Source organism: Salvelinus sp. IW2-2015, linkage group LG9 (assembly GCF_002910315.2).
Source record: "Salvelinus sp. IW2-2015 linkage group LG9, ASM291031v2, whole genome shotgun sequence".
NCBI lineage: Eukaryota > Metazoa > Chordata > Actinopteri > Salmoniformes > Salmonidae > Salvelinus > Salvelinus sp. IW2-2015.
The window spans coordinates 3,795,287-3,819,683 of NC_036849.1; the positions used below are offsets into that span (position 1 = coordinate 3,795,287).

Sequence of the window (24,397 nt, forward strand, 5' to 3'; positions counted from 1 at the left end):
CCATAAGGGTGCCTTGCTTGAGGACACAACGGTAAATTCAAAGCTCTACAAGGTTTTACTGAAGAGTTTAATGAATTATACAAATATAACAATTTTACTTTAAACAGAAAGAACAAATCTGTTGGTGAAATAAAAAGGCACTTTTACTATGTTAAACAATCATCCAGACAGAACAAGCCGTGTTCCTCGACATATTCAAACTTAAAGAGGCAGTTGCTGAGTTTACATTACAGTCGGTAAACCAACAGCATCGAGACAGAAGTATAACGTAACAGTAGCTCTAGCATTAACGACTAATATCAAGACACTGAAGTCTGTGTCACTTTGGTTTAAATACAGCCTTGGATAACAGTTTAGTTCACTCTGTAGGAAATCGATAACTGACCAAAAGTATACCTGAATGCAGAAGAACATAACATTTTGTTTGACATTTTCTTACAAATATTTATAATGAAAGTAAGGAAAGAAACCGATGGGACATTTCGGGATGAGTAGGTTACTGAGACAGAAGAGGCGTTTTGGGGACAAGGCTGTTACAACACAGCCACTTTGCCCTTTCCAAGAAACAGGCAGTAAGGCCTCTCTCAGGTGACAAGGAGGCAGTTCAAATAAAAATGAGTGAAATAACATTGAGGTGAAGTACAGCACTTGATCCATTGGTGGCAGAGGTGTAGCCTGGTCCCAGATCTGTTCGTACGGTTACCAACTCCATTGCTCATTGTAAAGCAAATGAGGGACAAGGAGTTTTGCACAAACAGACTAGCACTCAGGCTAGCAGAGGGGAGTCTAGGCATGCTAAGATCTTTCATTAATATTAGTTGTTACTCTTGATCAAAGAGATATTGCTACAATTCTAGGGGACTTCCAGCATAGAACTTAATAGATCAACCATTGCATTAAAAAGGGATAATGGGGGGTTTAAAAAAAGCTATCTTTATTCACAAGTCATTTCTGCTTTATACGAATAATTAAATAGGCACATAATTTCAAACAATAACAATTGGATACAATAACAATAATTACAAGAGCCAGGAACCAAATTACACGATTTAAAGCTGGGGTGTTAAACATACGGCTGGATGGGGGGGTCCAACAAACTCAATATACTTTAAAATGACAAAAACCAAATAGTGGACCTACATTTATAGTTTCTTGACTGTGTCCAGCTCGCCAATAAATCACCGAAATTAAAGCTAGACAGTCAGGGAGCATCGAAAATGCCAAAAGCAAATTTTGACTGCGAGGAAATATAACCGATTCTCAGTGCAGCCCTCCGGACCTCATTAAAGATCAAATGTGGCCCCCGGAGAAAAATTTGTTTGACACCCAAGACCTAAAGCGTTTCCCTGCATACCCAGAAGCGGGTACAGCCGCTGTGACACCTTTAGACCACCGGGGGGCGACAGACGCATACGGCTGTGAATCTGGTGGCGCTCCACGTTATACTCCTAGAACGCGCGGGCAGATTATCAGGGCTCGTATAAATAAAGCATTTCAGGGTAGGAGTGCTGATCTAGCAGCGGGTCCCCCGTCTTGTGCAACTTCTCTCACATTAGGACTCCTACTCTGTGACGCTTTAGGAATATGGGCACAGATCTCACAACGCCTGGAGAAGTGATTCACCCGGTCACATACTAGGGATTGGGCCCCGGGCGAGGACTTTTATCTAGTCATAAAAGGCACAATAAGAGAGTGTGTGCATATTTACATATATCATTACAGAGAAGGCAAGTGTGGTTCAATGGTTTTTTTTCCTGGTTGATTATCTTTGTTCAAGGTGTGAGTGTGTGTATGTATTGTATATTTAAACACTAGTATGTACATGCGTGCACATGCAAGCTGAGGCAGAGAGTCAACGTGGATGATGTGGAAGCGAGAGCAGGTAGGTCTACTTGATGAGCTTGTTAGCTCGCTGGTTGGCTTCGTCGATACGTGCTTTGTTCATGTCCGCCTGAGAGAGAGAGAGAGAGAGAGAGAGTACAGACACCAGGTGAGAGGTGGATGAACACTTCTACATTTCCATCACTTAGTGCAACAGTAGCACTTCCTTGACAGTGGAGGCCAATGTTAGGCAGCCTCATGGTACACTAAAGAAATATCTAGAAGAAAAAGAAACGCACACCTATTTAGGCGAGGTGCTGGCTAGCGGAGTAGAAAACTTAAAAATAAAGGGAGAGCCGCACACTCTAGGAGCTCAGATGCAAAAATGTAATTACCAATGTTTCGACAGCCAAGCTGTCTTGAGAAATATACCACAGACTTGACTGAGGTATCTGAGGTGTAGGAAGGTGAAAGACTAAACTGTAAAAAATATATAGTCTCTTCACACTTAGATCAACGCAAACTTCAGTCATTTAATATGAAAAACTTTTGCTCACAAACACCGTCAGAGCATACTGGTGGCATCCATGGCTGCGTTTATACAGGCAGCCCAGTTCTGATCTTTTTCCCCACTAATTGGTGTTTTGACCAATCACATTAGATATGTTTTTCAGAGCTGATCTGATTTGTCAAAAGACCAATTAGTGAGAAAGAAAAGATAGCCATAGAAAGAGAGCCTCGCGGCATAATAAAGCCGTAAGGAGTGAGGCAGTGTATGGATGGATAACACAGCCCAGCTATGATGACAACCCACCTTATCTGTGATGCGGTCGATATGTTTGTTCTGCTTGTCTATCTCAGAGCCCATGTCCATGGCCATGTTCTTCAGGTTGCCTATGATGCTGCCCACCTGGTCCAGATTCTCCTCCATCTCATCCTCGCGAGCATCGTTGGTTACCCTTGGGGGAGAGAAAGGGACACGTTACACAAATATCTACTAATCTCATACGCATTTTCATGAGACTTTTTCGCTCTTGCTTGATAGCCCTAACCCTTCGGTTTTACCAGATCTGAAGGGTCTAGGTAAGTAAAATCAATGTAGCGATGGACCTTCCACCATATTGCCGGCCACCTTACAGATCTGCAAACATTGAAAGGGCAAAGGGAGCAAGAGTGACTTGGGACCGGCTGATAAATTCTAACTAGGTGTGTATATTACAGTTGACTGGCTTCCCTCACCTCTTGATGTAAGGTCCCCCCATGGACTGCTGCTGGTTGGCCTGTCCATTACGGATGCCTGATGGTTGAGTGGACACCACCGAGCCGTCCACTCCCTCTCCTCCACCTGCACTGCTTCTATCACCAATTCCCCAGGTACGCTTGTACTTAGAGTCATGCTCAATGGACGTCACCCTGATGGACAATACATCTATCAATAAAAGTCGTTCAGTCCGTCAATCAATCAGGGGACAACTTCAGGGGAAGATAGATTAAAACATGCTAGGAAACTGTGAGAGCAATCATTACAGAAAGTACAGTACAGAAAGCTACGACGACTCATTTCCAGTGTAGCAGACAGAAGTGAGATTGTAACCGTTCAGCTACCTGGTCTCACTCAGTGTGTTACCTGTCACATGGGCAGACACAGAGGCCACAGCACTTGGACAGGTCCGTCAGGTTCTTCTCAGCCTGTCTCATATCCTGGTTGATCTGGTCCATACCCTCCTCCGTACGCCGCAGTTGCTCTGTCACACAAACAGGACAAAACATCAAAAAGATCCAGCTCAGGGAAACGCAATAGTAAAAACATGTTCATCGATTCATTTAACCTCTATTCATTTATGGTTTTTAAAAAATGGTTTTGATGATCAATGACAAAATGTCTTCTCTAGGGCGATTCCACAACAGGAAGGCCCAGAAATATTTTTGGTATCTCAGATTGAGCTGGCAATTCTCACGTAGAAACTTAATTGGGACGAAGGTTGTTTGATATGCTTTTTACAAATCATGATGAAAGTAGCCATTTTAGGCCTTTTTTAGTCCTACTCCTTATAGTGTGCCCTAAAATATGGAGAATGTCTAGATTTAGAAATACACATTACATTTATTCAACATGACCATCTCAAAAAGTACCCTTTCTGATTTAGTAAATGTTTTGACATATTTTAGACAATATCAGGGGTCGGAAACAAGCGGCCCACTGGGAAAAACCTGCCCAGGTAAGTCTCAATTCCAATTGTAGGTACATTCCAGTAATTCAATATTATCCCCAACAATTCCAATTAGAATTCAATTCCCTCAGGCACTAGTCAGACAGCATAGCTACAGTGGGAATCAGAAGCATTCCCCCACCCCTTGGATTTGTTCACATTCTGCTGTGTTACAAAGTTGGATTCAAATTCATTTCATTGTGATTTTTTTGTCATTGATCGACACAATACCAAAATGAAAAAAAAAAAAAAAGTAATTACAGCTGTGAGTCTTCTTAGGTAACTAAGAGCTTTGCACACCTGGATGGTGTAATATTTGCCCATTAAATGCCGAGTAAGGCGTTTACATGTCATAAAAAACGTGAAAGATTGTGTAGAAAACCAGGTGTTTTAACCGACGTATGCTAACTTCGATTTTGACCGTACGCCGATTAAGGTAAGCAGAGTAAGGTGTTTACATGACTATTGCATAATTTGCCTACTGCCATAATCAGTTTAATATCGAATTATTAGTGCGCATGTAAACATACTCAAGGTGTTGGGGGGGGGGGATCATGCCTAGACAGCAATTTTCAAGTCTTGCCATAGATTTTCAAGCATTTACTAAGTGATGTGTTAGATTTGAAGTTAAGTTTTATTATTAGTCGTATGTACAGGATACACATGGTATTCACCGTCTAACACAATGCTTCCTTGCAGGTTCCTTTTTGACAATGCAACAATAAGAAATAAAGACGAACAAAGTAAATGGCTCAGTAGAATTGAATAAACATTTTAGCATAAGTATAATATAAAAAAGGAACAATTTATAGGACAATATTGAAACATGTATCGGGGGGGGAGGGGCGCCAAACACAAGGCTTTGCATTTAGGCCAAACATTTGATTCCTTTGTGGTGTTTTTATGCAGTATTACTTTAGTGCCTTTGTTGCATACAGGATCCATGTTTTGGAATACGTTCTGTATACTTGAATTCTTCTTTTCACATTTAGGTCATTATTCTGGAGTAAGTACAATTTTGTTGCTTCATTCTCAGTTGTTTTCTCCCTTCATAGCCATTGAAGCCCGTAGCTGCTTGAAAACTGGCCAATGGTCTCATGGTGACACCCCTGAGCAGTTTCCTTCCTGTCCTGCAGCTCAGTTCAGAAAGACTATCTTTGATGTGTCTGGGTGGTTTAATACATCATCCAAAGCATAATTATTAACTTGACCAGGCTTAAAGAGATATTCAATATCAGATGTAATATTTTTTTTTACCCTTCTACCAATCACGCCCCGATCTTTGGAGTTGAATCTGTGCTTAAAATGCAATACTTGACTGAGGGCCCTTACACATGTATGGGGTACAGAGGAAGGGTTAATATAATTTATGTGATATGTAAAGCCAATTTACACTCCTGAACTATTTTACCCTTGCCTTAACAAAAGGGGTGAATACTTTCACAACAGCTATATGTTCTTTTTTATAAAATGTGTTGACATTGGAGTATTTTGTATAGATCAATGACAAGAAATCACAACTAAATCCATTTAAATTCCACTGGCATGCATTTATTAGAATTGTTTTTATCAAAGTGGGGTGAATACTTATGATCCCCATTGTATACTTGAAATATAGAAATACAAGTTGAAATGATTTATAACAAATCCTGTAGCCAATGTTTGATACTATGTGCATTAATTACATTTACTGGGAAATGTAAAAATACTGAATTCAAATTAAATAAAATATGAAATGTTTTACAATTCCAATTTAAAAAAGTCAAGTCTAATACCAATTCCATAACTTGAAGATTGTTTAAATTTGAATTCAATTTTACATAAAATAATTTAAAATTAAATTTGAATTATTTGACCCCCAACCCTGATGTACAGTGAGGGAAAAAAGTATTTGATCCCCTGCTGATTTTGTTCGTTTGCCCACTGACATTGAAATGATCAGTCTGTAATTTTAATGGTAGGTTTATTTGAYCAGTGAGAGACAGAATATCAACAAAAAAATCCAGAAAAACGCATGTCAAAAATMTTATAAATTMATTTGCATTTTAATGAGGGAAATAAGTATTTGACCCCTCTGCAAAACATGACTTAGTACTTGGTGGCAAAACCCTTGTTGGCAATCACAGAGGTCAGATGTTTCTTGTAGTTTGACCACCAGGTTGCACACATCTCAGGAGGGATTTTGTCCCACTCCTCTTTGCAGATCTTCTTCAAGTCATTAAGGTTTCGAGGCTGACGTTTGGCAACTCGAACCTTCAGCTCCCTCCACAGATTTTCTATGGGATTAAGGTCTGGAGACTGGCTAGGCCACTCCAGGACCTTAATGTGCTTTTTCTTGAGCCACTCCTTTGTTGCCTTGGCCGTGTGTTTTGGTCATTGTCATGCTGGAATACCCATCCACGACCCATTTTCAATACCCTGGCTGAGGGAAGGAGGTTTTCACCCAAGATTTGACGGTACATGGCCCCGTCCATCGTCCCTTTGATGCGGTGAAGTTGTCCTGTCCCCTTAGCAGAAAAACACCCCAAAGCATAATGTTTCCACCTCCATGTTTGACGTGGGGATGGTTTCTTGGGGTCATAGGCAGCATTCCTCCTCCTCCAAACACGACAAGTTGAGTTGATGCCAAAGAACTCCATTTTGGTCTCGTCTGACCACAACACGTTCAACCAGTTGTCCTCTGAATCATTCAGATGTTCATTGGCAAACTTCAGACGGGCATGTATATGTGCTTTCTTGAGCAGGGGGACCTTGCGGCGCTGCAGGATTTCGTCCTTCACGGCGTAGTGTGTTACCAATTGTTTTCTTGGTGACTATGGTCCCAGCTGCCTTGAGCTCATTGACAAGATCCTCCCGTGTAGTTCTGGGCTGATTCCTCACCATTCTCATGATCATTGCAACTCCACGAGGTGAGATCTTGCATGGAGCCCCAGGCCAAGGGAGTTTGACAGTTCCCTTTTGTGTTTCTTCCATTTGCGAATAATCGCACCAACTGTTGTCACCTTCTCACCAAGCTGCTTGGCAATGGTCTTGTAGCCCATTCCAGCCTTGTGTAGATCTACAATCTTGTCCCTYACATCCTTGGAGAGCTCTTTGGTCTTGGCCATGGTGGAGAGTTTGGAATCTGATTGATTGATTGCTTCTGTGGACAGGTGTCTTTTATACAGGTAAGAAACTGAGATTAGGAGCACTCCCTTTAAGAGTGTGCTCCTAATCTCAGCTCGTTACCRGTATGAAAGACACCTGGGAGCCAGAAATCTTTCTGATTGAGAGGGGGTCAAATACTTATTTCCCTCATTAAAATGCAAATCAATTTATAACATTTTTGACATGCGTTTTTCTGGATWTTTTTGTTGTTATTCTGTCTCTCACTGTTCAAATAAACCTACCATTAAAATTATAGACTGATCATTTCTTTGTCAGTGGGCAAACGTACAAAATCAGCAGGGGATCAAATACTTTTTTCCCTCACTGTATAGGTCTAAAATGAGCCAACATAGTTTGTGATACAAATGTAAAAAAATATTTAAAAATTCTTCCTCCCAGTGAAATGTCTATATGAGATGCAACTTTTACAGGAAGAACCACTGTCATACTGCAGCACACCTTGTGCGCAGAATTCTATGGCATGTTATTTAATTGTCAGCCATTGTTGCCATTAATGCTAGTTTGACCACCAGAGGGCATTTTTGAGAAGCATTTGATAGCCTTCAATATTGTCTGTACTAGAGAATTTAAAACCTTAGTCAGAACATAGTATATGGGATTGATTTTAAGAAGTGTAGCTTAATATTCTAGTGTTTTCACAAAAAACGAAACCGTCAGGGGTTGAAGCTGTGGCACAGGGTACCATACTAAACCACACATTACCTCTAAATCCCACAGCATAATCTCAAAACTTTTAGTTGAGCAACCACTGTACCAAAAATATTTATGGGCCTTCCTGGCGTGGAATCGCCCTCTAACAAAAGATGGCGTTCCAGAGCTGGTACTTGGTAGTGAACTATGCATCTCTGACTCACCCCCCTGTTGGTCCAGCATTTCAATGGTGTTGACACCAGTCTGCCTGCTCTGTGGACACAAGGAAAGACCACAGTTCAGCACCACATTAGGAACTCAAAGACCACAGTTCAGATAACTTATACGAGCAATAACAATCTTTCTCACCTCCTCAGCCATCTGTAGCATCCGCCTGGTGCTCTCCAAGGACTGGGGGAGGACAATAGAGAAACAAGCAGTAATGTTACAAGTAGTACATACAATATTCAAAAAGTATTCAGACCGCTTCCCTTTTCCCAAGTGACAGCCTTATTCTAAAATAGATTAAATAAAAATCAAATCTACACTCCATAATGACAAAGCGAAAACAGGTATTTTTGTGTGCAAATGTATTACAAATAAACAGAAATACCTTATTTACATAAGTATTCAGACCCTTTGCTATGAGACTCGAAATTGAGCTCAGGTGCATCCTGTTTCCATTGATCATCCTTGAGATGTTTCTACAACTTGATTGGAGTCCATCTGTGGTAAATTCAATTGATTTGGAAAGGCACACACACTTGTCTATATATGGTCCCACAGTTGACAGCAAAAACCAAGCCAAGAGGTCGAAGGAATTGTCCGTAGAGCTCCGAGACAGGATTGTGTCGAGGCACAGACCCGGGGAAGGGTACCAACAAATGTCTGCAGCATTGAAGGTGCCCAAAAACAGTGGCCTTCATCATTCTTAAAATGGAAGCAGTTTGGAACCACCAAAACTCTTCCTAGAGCTGGCTGCTCGGCCAAACTGAACAATCAGGGGAGAAGAGTCTTGGTCAGGGAGGTAACCAAGATGGGAGAACCTTCCAGAAGGACAGCCATCTTTGCAGCACTCTACCAAATCAGGCCTTTATGGTAGAGCGGCCAGGCGGAAGCCACTTCAGTAAAAAGCATGACAGCCCGCATGGAGTTTGCCGAAAGGCAAACCATGAGAAACAAGATTTAACTATTTGGACTGAATGCCAAGCGTCACGTCTGGAGGAAACGTAGCACCATCCCTACGGTGAAGCATGGTGGTGGCAGCATAATGCTGTGGGGATGTTTTTCAGCGGCAGGGACTGGGAGACCATTCAGGATCGAGGGAAAGATGAACAGAGCAAAGTAGAGAGATTCTTGATGAAAACCTACTCCAGAGAGCCCAGGACCTCAGACTGGGGGCAAAGGTTCCCCTTCCAAAAGGAAAGTTTCCTTAAGCACACAGCTAAGACAACGCAGCAGCGGCTTTGGGACAAGTCTCTGAATGTCCATGAGTGACCCAGCCTGAGCCCGGACTTGAACCTGATCTCTGGATTGACCTGAAAATAACTGTGCAGCGACGCTCCCCACCCAACCTGACAGAGGTTGAGAGGATCTGCAGAGAATGGGAGAAACTCCCCATATACAGGTATGCCAAGAATGTAGCGTCATACCCAAAAAGACTCGAGGCTGTTATCGCTGACAAAGGTGCTTCAACAAAGAACGGAGTAAAGGGTCTGAATACTTATGTAAATGTGATATTTCATTATTTTTCCTATAAATTTGCAAACATCTCTAAAAACCTGTTTTTGCTTTGTCATTTTGGGGTATTGTGTGTAGATTGATAAGGGAAAAAACAACTTAATCCATTTTAGAATAAGGCTGTAATGTAACAAAATGTGGAAAATGTCAAGCGGTCTGAATTCTTTCCGAATGCATGAACATGACAGCTGGACAGACAGACACAGGTGTCAGTGTCTTTTAAAATCAGTTAGGCGAGGCAGAGACAAGGTATCCTCCATGACTAGCCCAGTTTACTGTGCCTGGTCAGGTGAGGTAGAATAATTCAAATCAGGCAGGAACCGTCTCCCTCCCAGCAGCACATCAATACACAAAATCACAGCAGTAGCAGGTGACATGGCGTAATGATGGAATGCAGTCAGGTGAGACAGAGGACCTAATAATAACAAGAGAGGCAGGACAGGACTGAGTGTGAAAGACTCAGAAAGGTGCAGCCTACAGCAGAGGAGCACTAGGAGGTAGAGCTAGGAGAAAGGATGACTCCGGGTAGGACGACTTCATCAGTATGAGCGGTTATACCGTGCCACCTCACTACAATGGCTTAAGCTAACAGAGTTGAAAATGATTCACCTCCGACACATTTCTAAGCTTACCTTGTGTCCGAACCACTCAAAACTGTGTGTGTGTGTGTGTGTGTGTGGTACAGTAAGAGGTTACTGTGACAGTTTACCCCAAGCCATGTTGTCCTAAACCCAGCACATAGGTATCAGTCTGTCAGTCAGGCAGCAAGGAGAGAGAGAAAGACGGAGGGAGAAAATCAGGTTGGTAAGACAAGAGATAAAGATTAGAATCAAAATTTCAGAGGACCACACTATTAGTACAGGCTGAAATCACAGAAAGTGTTAATAGAACAGTTTACTAACCTAGACCTGAATAACTTCTTTGCTTAGATCAGTGTTTTCCACTAGTGCCGGCTGTCGGCTACACAGCCAGTTACACAATCATTTTCAGCCGGGTACTTTTCCCACAAATTAACTAGGCTACTTTTTGTTTACAATTTGCAAGTCAGAAGGGGGAAAAAAGTCTGCCGAGCCCTCTCCCACCAGAATGAACGATATGCATCTTCTAGCAATCTAGAATCTAAGTGAGCGTGTTTCATATGCAGCCAAAGTGCTGGCGCATAGGTTTACTGTGCTTTGATTGACGAACAGCAAGCTTGCCTAGTTTATAAACGGTGTCAAAATGACTAAATAAAGCCGATCTCATATCCTTGCCATTCATAAATCATATCAATGGACAAAACTGTGTTGTAATGCGTCGGGACAAGTAAAACTAAAGATTCTGTTTGTATTTTCAATATGAAGTCCATCAGGACTTGTCATACAATGACGTTAAAGTGAGAGACTCGTCAGTAGCCTACCGAATCGCATCGGTAAGAGAGCCGTTCATTTGGCGCCATAATTTGCACTGGTAGGCTTTTTGGTGATTATCTGCAGGTAAATTATGAAAACATTTGATAAAGATGTTATTTGCGCAGTGTGGAGGATTCACCTAGACTAATAGAGAGAAAATATGGTCCAAAATATGATCAAAGAAAACAGATTGAATTCTTTTAAAAGCTAATGATACTTGTATGGTATTTTCAAAGATATTATACAGGTCTACTATTGACAATCGAGTAGTCAAATGCAGCTTTCTGTGTAGCAAAGCCACTGATTAGCGCCTGCTTCATTCTTCAATCATACCTGTATTGCAGATATGAGAAAATGCCTCTTAAAAAGGAAGCTTGAAGCCTGTGGAAGTCAGCAGAATCTTACAGGATTCTTTAAGAATAATCTGTGGGTCAGTTAAAAAAAACATTTTATTTTTAATGGATGACATACTGCAATTCACAAAGAGTTGCAAACACTTGTTGACGGCAGTCAAGTGACCGTTTAGACATGGTAATTAGGCTTCTCCAAGCTCTGATGCTGCTGATGGTCATTAGTATCCTTCCAAACTTGCTAACTGCCTGGTACTCAGCACTCTATTGTCCCTCTAATCACTTAATGAGAGCCCATGTTTCCCAACATTTTTATAGGCTATGCGGGAGAAACAGAGTGATGGCCGATAATAGAAAGAGGAGGATCCCATCAGCTTTCATAGGCTAGGCCTACTATAGTTATTTATCAACTTTCCTAATATTAAGCACATTGCTTATATTTATTTACAACAGGAGTATAGCCTACCTGTCTGGCATGAAAATGAACCAGGGGAAAACCGTCCTGCATTCACTATTTAAGTGCATAGATGACATGTATTTTTTCCCCCACTGCCGGTTTTGAGACAGGTGCATGATAATGGTCCATTCTAAACCAAAACAAATTTCACACCTATATTATTTAGGTGTATGTGAAGACAAGATTAAATCAAGAATAGTCTAATGGGTGACAATATTAGCCTATAACTTGTGAAAGATGCCCAGATTGTGTGCAGTAAGGCAAGAAACAGCATATTCCTTTTTTTGTAACTTTTTCCAATCATGTCATGTAGCCTAGCCCATAGGCCTATATGTTTTGATAAGGTTTGCATCACAACTTAAGTGGCCAAATAACATCTTAAATTTAAACACATTAATCCGCTTTACAAGGGGTGTAGAGCCTAACTGGCATATATACACAGCGCGTGAGTTTCAAGTTTGGGGAAGATCATTTAGACCATAAAAATGCACCTTTATGATAAAATAATGACATGTATAATCTCATTTGCGGTCACCTTTGAGAATTGTGTTTCTCAGCTAATTGATTGCACTTCGGAACATTCACACTTACTGCCGTGTGCGTATTGGTGAACTCATAACGTGAAGAAATATCCTAATAGATTAGCAACATTTTAAGCTAAACGTTCTGATCTGTTGCGTCAGCCTCATTGCTTTAAAAAAAGAAGTTGTTTTGAAGCTAATGGTTGTATTAATTTGAGATCTATCACATCCCACAACTGTCCCAGACCATGTTTGGTTATTTATTTCTCACACAGAATATAGTAGGTCAACTTTTGTACTATGGGAGATAGTAGATTGACATATGCTAGTGCTTTTGCTGTTCATTAGGCCTACATCTTGTTGTCTGACGAAAAGTTAAATGTGGACAGTTCTTCCAATGTCTTCAACAAGCACCTTTTTGATACATTTTTATTTTGGGGTGTGGTTACCCTTTAATTTAAGTGTGCATGGTCTAGCAAAAGGCTGCTGTTAAACTGAGTTGAAGGCACATGTGATGGTTGAGTTTGCGAAACAAATACCCACTGGATTAATGAAAATAATCCTGATATCATTCTGCCAGGTAAACATAGGCTACTTTGTAGCTACATGAACTGTCAAGTCATGACACGGCCTTAGAGAAGAGGACGTGCAAGAGGGATAGAAAGCGGTTGCTTTGCGAGGTATCTCTAGCTGAAAATAAATGATCGAAGTGATTAATGGTTGGTATTTAGCAGTCATAAAAGTATGCCATATTTACTTTGAAGAACTACTGAAATTGTGATTTTTGTCAGACAGCATAGGCAGCAGCTCTATAGAGATGAGATGATGAATTGGAATAAAATGTCAAATTAAACATATCATTTAGACAAATATTCTCTTAAAGTAATGTGAATAAATGATGGTTAATAAGTGATGAGCAGTAATGGGCCGTCACTACCATTATGGAACTTTTATTCACTTATTTTATTCTGTTTTACAGAATTCAACCCACATAATACATTGAAAATCGTGATTATTTTTTAATAATCGAACTTACCTCAAAAAGCACTAAAATTGCTCAGCACTACCATTTTCATTAGCATCATCGCTAACAGATACACAGTGGTAGCCACACACACACACACACACACACACACACACACACACACACACACACACACACACACACACACACACATTCTCGTTGCCTCTTCAGAAGGTTGCAGGAAATATGAATCATGGACGCATTCTGTTCATGCCTTATGTCTTATGATAAACTTGGGCAAATTAATTAATTTTCAATACATTTAGTTGATTCCCCACTAAGGTCAATCTTTGTGTTTTATTTTTAAGTAGCCTAGTTAATAAATTGAAGTGGAAAATGTATGCTAATGGTAAACACTGACTACCCCCATTCCCAGCATTCCTATGGTGTCCCCATGGATACGGGTGGCAGCTGTACCTCATCGGTCACTTGGTTGGCCCTCATGGTGATGTCTTCCACTGACATGTCTGCCATTTTGCTGCTGTCAAAGTTGGAGGTTCCTCCTGTCACACCAAGCTCTACACTCTGAGGCCTGGGAGAGAGAGAGAGAGGGATGGAAGGAGTGTGGGAAAGGACAGGGAGTGGAGAGGGAGAGCGAGTTGGCGAGAAAGAGYMGGGGGGGGGGGGGGGGGTCATAAGTCATGTATCAGGTTCACAGATATACATTTTAAAGTTGTCTGAAAAGGTACCATTTACGTTTGCGGACAGAAATGGCATACTATGGAACTTCATAAACAACGTTGTTTGACTTAGGCCTACATAAAAGGGAAATTATGCAAAACATTAAACAAATTTGATTCTTTTCCTGCCAGCCCAATGTTGGAATGTGGTAAATGGAAAAGGAAACAGCAGTAGGCGAGTTCCGTGTCAGTGACATCATGGCCTGGCGTTGTTAAGCAGAAAGCATGCTGACAACGAGGAGGCTGGCGATAAGGAGAACTTGATAGGGAAATGAGGATCATGCGTTTTGGCACCATTGTAACAGGGCAGCCACAGTCAGGAACAGATTAGCACTGGATGTCACACTTGGTGTTGACAAGCTGCACTGGATCCTCCACTGCGTTATGACAGAGAGAGACGGTTTTAGTCACATGTTTTAGTGCCAGTGTGTTCCAATATCTAAACTAGCATAGATATTGGAACTGAGCCAGAGTGTTTAATGGCTCACATGACATCACAACACTTTTCCTGTGGACTGCATTTGATAAAAGCAGCAGAAGATATACTTGTGTGTATATAGTGTGGACACCCCTTCAAATGAGTGGATTTGGCCATTTCAGCCACACCCCTTGCTGACAGGTGTATAAAATCGAGCACACAGCTGTGCAATCTCCATAGACAAACATTGGCAGTAGAATGGGCTTACCGAAGAGCTCAGTGACTTGACGTGGCACCGTCATAGGATTGCCGCCTTTCCAGCAAGTCAGTTAGCCAAATTCCTGCGCTGCTAGAGCTGCCCCTGTCAACTGTAAGTGCTGTTATTGTGAAGTGAAAACGTCTAGGCATAACAACGGCTCAGCCGGAAAGTGCTGGCCACACAAGCTCACAGAACGGGACCGTCAAGTGCTGAAGCACGGAAAAATAATCTGTCAATTCTGTGCATCCAACTTTGAGCCAACAGTTTGAGAAAAGCCCCTTCCTGTTTCAGCATGACAATGCCCCCGTGCACAAAGCAAGGTCCATACAGAAACGGTTTGTCGAGATCGGTGGATGGAAGAACTTGACTGGCCTGCACACAGTCCCAATCTCAACTAAATCGAACACCTGAATATGGAATGAGATGTTCGACGAGCAGGTCTCCACGTACACTACATGACCAAAAGTATGTTCTGTTCAAGGTTCATGTGTGAAATTCTGACCAGCTCTTTGATGGAACACCGCTGCAAGTAAGATGTTATGGTACCAGAGGGGGACTGACAGTTTGTACTGGCAGGCATAGCCTAGCCCTAGATGTAGGCCTATCAAGGGTCTAGTTGAAGTTCAGGATCTAGGGCTCAGCTGACAAGTACACTACCTGAAAACTAATTTCTCAGGACACACTCCCCCCCGTGCTCGCTCTACCTCTCCTGCTCCCCCCTTTTCCTTTGGACCTGCTTAGAGTAACTATTTCCTGTTCTTGCAATAACCCCTGAACTATAACTTCCCTTCTCTTCCCAACACACACAGAACTACAAAAACAGGGAAAGTGGATGGCTGTTAGTGATGTTGAGTTGACTTTTCACATGCCTAACTGCGTACTTTTATTTAACTAGGCAAGTCAGTTAAGAACAAATTTAAAAATATATACAATATAAATATAGGACAATACACACATCACAACAAGAGAGACAACACACGACTACATAAAGAGAGACCTAAGACAACACAGCATGGTAGCAACAACATGGTTGCAGCACAAAACATGGTACAAACATTATTGGGCAACAGACAACAGCACATCACACAAAGCAGCCACAACTGTCAGTAAGAGTGTCCATGAGTGAGTCTGAATTAAGAGATTGAGAAAACTGTCCAGTTTCTAACAGAAATGATTTCAGAACAAACCGAAGTATTACTGATTAGTAATAAAAATAAAAAACAGCCCTTTTAAAGCCTATTTCACACTATATTCTTTCCCTAAATATTGTTGGCCTAAACGCTGAACTTCAAGTTGGATTCAAAAAAATGAGAGGCTATATTCCTGTAAAGATACCATCTCAAAATTAAGAACGCATACCATCTCAAACTTAACACATCAGCACATTTCAGACGGACAGGAAATGTCTCACTCTTCAGAGTGCTGGGTCGTTCCACTTCAAAAAGCACAAGAAAGAGGATCCGACACCCACCATCTCAGATTTTTCTGAAATCATTTCTGTTGTTAGAAACAGATAAGATTCGCATTCCTGCAACATTATTTTGTTGGAATATAATATCTGTGAAATAAACCTAATTATTTGCACCCAAATTGACAATGAGTATGTAGTATCAGTTTTCTGTTTGACAAGTAGTGTGTAGCTGCGTCTCAAAGTATTATTTCTTCATCCTATGTAACGTGTTCTCAGTGAATTTGGTGATGTCTCCCCCTGTTCTGAGAAATTAGTCATTTCAATTGTTGGGTTTTATGTCCCATTCTACATCCTAATATTTCCAGGTTCTGACCACTAGATGGTGGTGTTCCTGCTATTAGATGATTATTCTTTTAAGATGCTAGTTAGCGTTGGCTTGTGAAACTACCTCATACTGGACACAGAGACATAAACATGGTATCCACGAGTTAATTAAGGGCCTCATTGGCAAAATACTGAAGTATCTCTTTAACGATTAGTAATAAATTAAAGACAGCACTTCTAAAAGCCTATTTCACACGATAGGCTGCTGAACTTGCAAGGTAACTTTTTTCATTTTGATTTCGGGCACAAATTAAAAAAGTGGCACTGACTCGCCCATGCATTGATGTTTCAGCGTTGTATCAATGAAGAGTTTGCCATTCGAAGTGCGACATGCACGCGCAGTTACATTGGAGTCATTTAGCAGACGCTCTTATCCAGATCGACTTCGAGTTACTTAGTGCATTCATCTTAAGATAGCTAGGTGGGACAACCACATATCACAGGCATAAGTAAGTACACTTTTCTTCCCGAAACAAAATCTTTCTTTAAGCAATTCCATTAGCACAAATTAATATAATCTCCCCATTTGTCTAAGCAAACAATATATCTCAGTATTTTAGTCAATTTTTGATCTTTATCAAGGGTGTCGATTTCAGACCCCACTGTATGTTTAGGTCAATCCTATCGTATTTTTCCCCCTTCTCTAGCCTGCTAGATTTAGAGGCAGGCGGACGATCAATATCCACCGTCGTAGTGCGGATGAAGCGTGAGCTGGAATGTAAAGCTAACTGAAGCTGGTTAGCTTGAGAAAACCCTGAGTAGGATACCCTTCGTGTATGACAGAAACCCATGCGTTGGTTGTATACCTGGCCACTGTTTCAAATGGTAACTTCTCAGCATTTTTGTCAACGGTACCTATATTAGCATCGTCACGATTCATGTCCAAATCATCCTAAAGGATCTAAAAATGTATTGTGTAACTCAACAATGTTACTTATAGATTATTTGGATATGAAGTGTAGAATGACCATTGACCACTTTTGATTCCTCATGTCTTACCCATTGTTAGAAAAAAGGCTTGGTCCAAATAGGATGTTAGACACTAAAATGATTTAATATTATATGAATCCTATACATTTAAAATGGCCAATTTGGGTGCAATCAATTCCCTTAATTTCTCAGAGAGCAAATTATTTTTCAACAAAATAATGCTTCCGGATGGTGGGTGTCAAGGCTTGCTGAAATGACACGGAACGACCCTGCTGCTCATTTTCTATGGTAAGCCTAACACATAGGCTATTGCTACATCACCCTATGATCCACCAATGGTCCTCAATCTCACACCATAAAAATACGTTGTCACACTACACCCAGCAGCAATACACCACACACACACACATATTTATGATTATGACAACAATGAGGATTAACTGCAATTTAATAATCTACTGTACCTACCTATTCATCTTTCCACCGTTCCTCTCCATACAGCCCAACTACTGTAGTGGTTGACCTAGCCTACTGATCCCATACACGCCTCCACGACACAACAGGGACACACATTTCCTGCTCTTCTACTCAAACCAGTTCCTCCAGGTTAGGTTTCAATGACTGCCACATGACATCCCTCCGTTCCGTTCTTTCATACCTAGGTTGTTCATGCTGACAATGTCGTATGACAATAGCTACACACAGAGGTAACATATGGCACTACCTGTCCATGCATTCGTCTGCAAAGTGAATTGAGACGTCTAGTACAAGACAGGTAAAAATGCCCAGAACAGAAAAACGGATCAATTTCTCACCACCTTCTTATAATGCCTAATACACTGAACAAAAAAATAAAAAATGCAACATGTAAAGTGTTGGTCCTATGTTTCATGAGCTGAAATTAAAAAAGAAAAAAAACAGAAATGTTCCTTATGCACAAAAAGCTCATTTCTCTAAAATGTTGTGCACACATTTGTTTACATCTGTTAGTAATTATTTCCCCTTTGCTAAGATAATCCATTAACCTGACAGGTGTGGCAAACCAAGAAGCTGATTAAACAGCATGGTCATTACACAGGTGCATTGCGCTGGGGCCAATAAAAGACCACTTTAAAATGTGCAGTTTTGTCACACAACAATGCCACAGATGTCTCAAGTTTTGAAGGAGCGCACAATTGGGATGCTGACTGCAGTAATGTCCAACAGAGCTGTTGCCAGAGAATAAAATGTTAAATTCTCTACCATAAGCCACCTCCAACGTCGGTTTAGATAATTTGGTAGTATGCCCAACCGGCCTCACAACCGCAGACCACGTGTAACCACGCCAGCCCAGGACCTCCAGCTTCATCACCTGCGAGATTATCTAGAGGGGCTGAGGAGTATTTGTGTCTGTAATAAAGCAGTGGTGTAAAGTACTTAAGTAAAACTACTTTAAAGTACAATTTAAGTAGTTTTGTGGGGTATCTGTACTTTACTATTTATATTTTTGACAACATTTACACCACTACGTTCCTAAAGATTACTACGTTCCTAAAAGTACTTGTTACATTTTGAATGCTTAGCAGGACAGGAAAATTGTCAAATTCACACACTTATAAAGAGAACATCACTGGTCATCCTTACTGCCTCTGATCTGGCAGACTCACTAAACAAAAATGCTTTGTTTGTAAATTATGTCTGACTGTTGAATTGTGACCCGGGCTATCTGTAAATGAAAAAAAGAAAAGAAAAGAATACCATCTGGGTTGCTTAATATAAGGAATTAGAAAATTATTTACACTTTTAAACAAATACTTTTAGACTTTTACTGAAGTAGTATTTTACTGGGTGACTTTTACTCAAGTATGATAATTGGGTACTTTTCCCACCACTGTAATAAAGCCATTTTGTGGGGGAAAACTCATTCTGATTGGCTGGGCCTGGCTCCCCAGTGGGTGGACCTATGCCCTCCAAGGCCCACCCATGGCTGCACCCCTATCCAGTCAGGTGAAATCCATAGATTAGGGCCTAATTTATTTAAAATTGACTGATTTACTTATGAACTGTAACTCAGTAAGATTGTGTTTATATTTTTGTTGAGTATAATTATTTAGCTGTGGGTTTCATATCCCAGATCAGAACAAATGTAAGTCTTTACAGGTAAAAGTTCTAATTAGTTGGTAATTATGCCAATAATCAGAATTAGCTCATTTTGTCAACAAGTACATATAACTATCAATCCACTTAACTAAAACATTACATTCAGTAGGTATCCATTGGTCAACATACCATTTGATGGCAATACAATAGTTTCAAATTAGAGGTTGAGCCATTAAATCGGCATGGCCGATTAATTAGGGCCGATTTCAAGTTTTCATAACAATCGATAATCTGCATTTTTGTACACCGATTATGGTTGATTACATTGCAATCCATGAGGAGACTGCGTGGCAGGCTGACCACCTGTTACGCGAGTGCAGCAAGGAGCCAAGGTAAGTTGCTAGCTAGCATTAAACTTATCTTATAAAAAAAAACAATCTTAACATAATCACTAGTTAACTACACATGGTTTACACTATTACTTGTTTAACTAGCTTGTCCTGCGTTGCATATAATCAATGTGGTGCCTGTTAATTTATCATCGAATCACAGGCAACTTCGACAAACGGGTGATCACTTAAAAGCGCATTCGCGTCTGGGTATATGCAGCAGTTTGGGCTGCTTGGCTCGTTGCGAACTGTGTGAAGACCATTTCTTCCTAACAAAGACTAATTAATTTGCCAGAATTTTACATAATTATGACATAACATTGAAGGTTGTGCAATGTAACATCAATATTTAGACTTAGGGTTGCCACCCGTTCGATAAAATATGGAACGGTTCCGTATTTTCACTGAAAGAATAAAACGTTTTGTTTTCGAAACAATAGTTTTCAGATTTGACCATATTAATGACCAAAGGCTCGTATTTCTGTGTGTTTATTATAATTAAGTCTATGATTTGATATTTGATAGAGCAGTCTGACTGAGCGGTGGTAGGCAGCAGCAGGCTCGTAAGCATTAATCCAAACAGCACTTTCCTGCGTTTGCCAGCAGCTCTTCTCAATGCTTGAAGCACAGCGCTGTTTATGACTTCAAGCCTATCAACTCCCGAGATTAGGCTGGCAATACTATAGCCTATAAGAACATCCAATACTCAAAAGTATATGAAATACAAATGGTATAGAGAGAAATAGTCCTATAATTCCTATAATAACTACAACCTAAAATTTAACTGGGAATATTGAAGACTCGTGTAAAAAGGAACCACCACTTTTCAAGTTCTGAGCAAGGAACTTAAACGTTAGCTTTTTTTACATGGCACATATTGCACTTTTACTTTCTTCTCCAACACTGTTTTTGCATTATTTAAACATGTTTCATTATTTGAGACTAAATTGATTTTATTTATGTATTATATTGAGTTAAAATAAGTGTTCATTCAGTATTGTTGTAATTGTCATTATTCCAAATATATATAAAAATTGGCATCGGCTTTTTTTGGTCCTCCAATAATCAGTATCGGAGTTGAAAAATCATAATCAGTCGACCTCTATTTCAAACACATAACCTCATGATCATGACACCTGTTAATCATTTATCTGCAAACTTGTAGCAATGTGGGTGATTCCACTGCTGTGTTTGTGCTGATATTCATGTATGAGTTCATTGTGGTTAGCTACAGTTACAGTGTGACTACCTGGACATGCTTGATCATCAGCTGACAAGGTTTACAAGTACAGTTAGGCCAGCTGTACTGTAACAAGGTGATCGCAAACAGACACCCAACCACCAAAGGAGTTGTTAGGTAGTCTAGCAAAAGTGAGCTATCTAGCGAAGTTGGGTGGGTATCATTTGTGGAACGTACCAACAGGAATCTATTCCAAAAACTTTGTTAATAACAAGGTTGCCAACAAACAACGCATACAACGTTGTATAGCGGCAGAATAAGATACCGGGTAGGGAGTGGGCTATTTTCTTGCGTTTTTCACTCATCACGTTTATTCCTGAAAAATGTCTGTCCTCACTCTGGTTGCCTATGGACAAACATTAACAATAAGTTACGTGGTGAGTTGATGCCTATTCGGCAGCTAGTTAGCTTGGTTTGTATGCGTTGTTTGTTGGCAACCTTGTACTTACGTTTTTGGAACAGATTCCTGTTGGAACGTTCCACAAATTATACCCACCCAACGAAGTTAGCAAAAAAAAGATGCTGACAGGTTTAAGTAACTTTTAATGCTCTAAACTTCGTTCCGACACACTAAAAGCATTACTAACAAACTTTACTAGTTTTTATCTAACCTAAATAGTTAACGTCTTCCTGTAATTAAGTATTTTGTGCTAGCCCAACACAGCATACTACTAGTAATGTTAGATCCGCTAGCAGTGGAATCCAGCTAGGTTTGCTAGTTCCTCTCACACAACACAGACAAGTCGCATAAAACTCCCCGACTGAGGATAATTTGATGGATGAACACATAATGACAAAGGGTTGTCTTCTTAATGAAAGCTACTTACTGCTAAGCTTCCCAAGTAGAAAAGCTCCTTCTTCAGGTTTTCCGTATGTGATCTTTGCAATTTCTGAAATTCATTAAAATGGACTGAGTGTCGATGGTGCGCATGTCCTGTCATATGATTTCACAAGTGGAGGAAGGCGATTTGCGCATGCGTTGGATCACACCTTAACAGCAACATTTGTGTAACCTACTGTTTACAGTGGTATCTGTAGCTACTGTTCTGATATTTGATTACAATGACAAGTGGATTATATACCAAACATATTTTATATTTATTATTTTTATATTTCAGTCTTCCCCTGGCTAAAAACAGTATCATTTTTGGCTGATGAAGGCCTACCAAGCAGGAACGGGTTGGTGTTTGTCTCCAATAATAGTGTGATTGCCTAGTGTGGCTCCCCCTTGGTTGCTGCAGTAACGTCCCCCCTCCCTTGTCGAGGACACGCCATCTTGATTGCCTCTAGCGAGCCATCTTCATGTTTGTTTGACACTTGATTTCCCCAGATTGTCTATCATGTAATAAAAAAATGTAGGTCAAAAGGGAAATAAAAGTATGCAAGCTTCAACAGAAAGTATGCACAAAACTATGATGCAACCATGTAAAAAACAAGAAAAATGTATTGAAATCAATGGTGGCCACTATTTGAGCTGAAGCGAGAGAAAATACACTCTGACTTCGGGAATGACATTTTGCCCATTCACATCTCATATGTAGCCTGATTACAATATTTTATCTTGATATGTTAATAAATACATACTGTGTTCATTTTGGCATGTTAACCTGCCTACAATACCCGCTGTAGTGTGCGTAGATCGCAAGCCCATAGTAATTCAATAAGGTGAACTGGCTAGCTACTGCTGTTAGGTAGCTAGATAGCCACAAAGAATTGGTTGCTAGCTACCCACGAAGAATCTACCTTGTGTAACATTAGTTTTAGGTCATTTTTACCTGTTTAAATAGCTTTCTAGCTAGATTATTTCAATTCACATATAGCTAGCTGATAATTATGAAGTAAAATGTTTGCTTTGTGTTTATCTTGTTTAGTCTCTTTTGTTGCCATTGTCCTAGTTGGAAGAAGGTTCAGTGAATGGGGAGGTGCAGCGTGAGGTAATACAGTAGCTGGGGAGAGTGATGTAATGTTTTATGTGTTCTCCACACTCTCGTCCTCACAAGAACGTACTCAAGAGAGCGTACTCGGAGAATTAGAGTGTGGAGCACGGTATTATGCATATTGAGAAACACCCACTGTCTCGGTGCAGAGTCTTTACCCACCAACGTCAAGTTAGGATGTGTCATTAATCCCATGAGAGCGTTTGTCCGGCACCCATTACAGTGTTTAAGGTGCCAAGCTCATCAAGTCAAATTGTATTTGTCACATGCCTCGTAAAACTGTACTATCTGGAGTATGTGACAATAAAAACAGATATATTTTTTGGGTGGACGTCCCAAGGATCCCGGGTAGCACGAACACTGAAAACTAGCCATTTTTTTTTCTCACACAGCATGTCATGAAGTGCACGCGTGCTGGTCCTTCTCTCCTATCACTCACAGATGCCTGCTCTGCCTGCAGCGCTCTCTCAATAAAAAATCTAATCACATCAAATTGTATTTGTCACATGTGCCGAATACAACAGGTGTAGATCTTACCGTGAAATGCTTACTTACGAGCCATTAACCAACAATGCAGAGATAAAAAAAAAAAGAGAGTAGCAGCAGCATGTGTGAAGAGTGTGTAGGAATGTGTGTGTATCAGTGTGTGTGTGTTGGAGTGTCAGCGTAGTATGTGTGAGTGTGGGGTTAGAGTCCACTGAGTACATCACACCTGTGCAGGAGAGTCAGTGCAATTGACAAGATTAATAAAAAAAGGGTCTTAATGTAAATAGTCTGGGTGGCCATTTGATTTACTGTTCAACAGTCTTATGGTTTAGGGGTAGAAGCTGTTAAGGAGCCTTTTAGTCCCAGACTTAGTCTATGACTTGGGTGGCTGGAGTCTCACCATTTTTAGGGCCTTCCTTTCACACCGACTGGTATAGAGGTCCTGGATGGCAGGGAACTCAGCCCCAGTGATGTACTGGGCCATACGCACTTCCCTCTGTAGCGCCTTGCGGTCGGATGCCAAGCAGTTGCCATACCAAGTGGTGATGCAACCAGTCAGTATGCTCTTGATGTTGCAGCTGTAGACCTTTTTGAGGATCTGAGGACCCATGCCAAATATTTTCAGCCTCCTGAGGGGAAGAGGCGTTGTCATGCCCTCCTCAACACTGTGTTGGTTTGTTTGGACAATGATAGTTCCTAGTGATGTGGACACCAAGGAACTTAAAGCTCTCGACCTTCTCCACCAAAGTCCAGTCGATGTGAATGGGGTTTGCTCTGCCCTCTTCCTGTAGTCTACAATTAGCTCCTTTGTCTTTCTCATGGCCTACCACCATCATGTCGTCGGCAAACAATGATGGTGTTGGAGTCGTGCA

At 40.7% G+C, this 24,397-nt stretch overlaps 1 protein-coding gene across 2 annotated transcripts; it reads right to left on the reverse strand.

The window, feature by feature from the left end:
• Nucleotides 1–48: 48 nt before the first annotated feature.
• LOC111968457 (synaptosomal-associated protein 23) lies at nt 49–22,036 on the reverse strand. Of its 2 annotated transcripts, none has more exons than XM_023994017.1 (8): nt 21,930–22,036; nt 13,730–13,844; nt 8,199–8,240; nt 8,054–8,102; nt 3,449–3,566; nt 3,061–3,234; nt 2,636–2,780; nt 49–1,951 (listed from the first exon to the last, which is right to left on the reverse strand). In XM_023994017.1, the coding sequence occupies exons 2-8, from the start codon at nt 13,784–13,786 to the stop codon at nt 1,889–1,891; spliced, it is 648 nt and encodes a 215-aa protein (XP_023849785.1). In that variant the 5' UTR covers nt 13,787–13,844; nt 21,930–22,036; the 3' UTR covers nt 49–1,888. The 2 variants fall into 2 exon arrangements, with proteins under 2 accessions (XP_023849785.1, XP_023849783.1); XM_023994015.2 differs by lacking the exon at nt 21,930–22,036 and adding an exon at nt 17,863–17,954.
• Between the last annotated feature and the right edge of the window lie 2,361 nt (nt 22,037–24,397).

Excerpts from the sequence above, each read along its gene's own strand:
- LOC111968457 (XM_023994015.2), bottom strand. The coding sequence starts at position 17,891 with ATGGAGAGGAACGGTGGAAAGATGAATAG. Across the intron at positions 8,241-13,729 it reads CCAACCAAGTGACCGATGAG|TCCTTGGAGAGCACCAGGCG; the intron begins GTACAGCTGCCA and ends GTCCTCCCCCAG. Across the intron at positions 3,235-3,448 it reads TGTGTCTGCCCATGTGACAG|GGTGACGTCCATTGAGCATG; the intron begins GTAACACACTGA and ends ATTGTCCATCAG.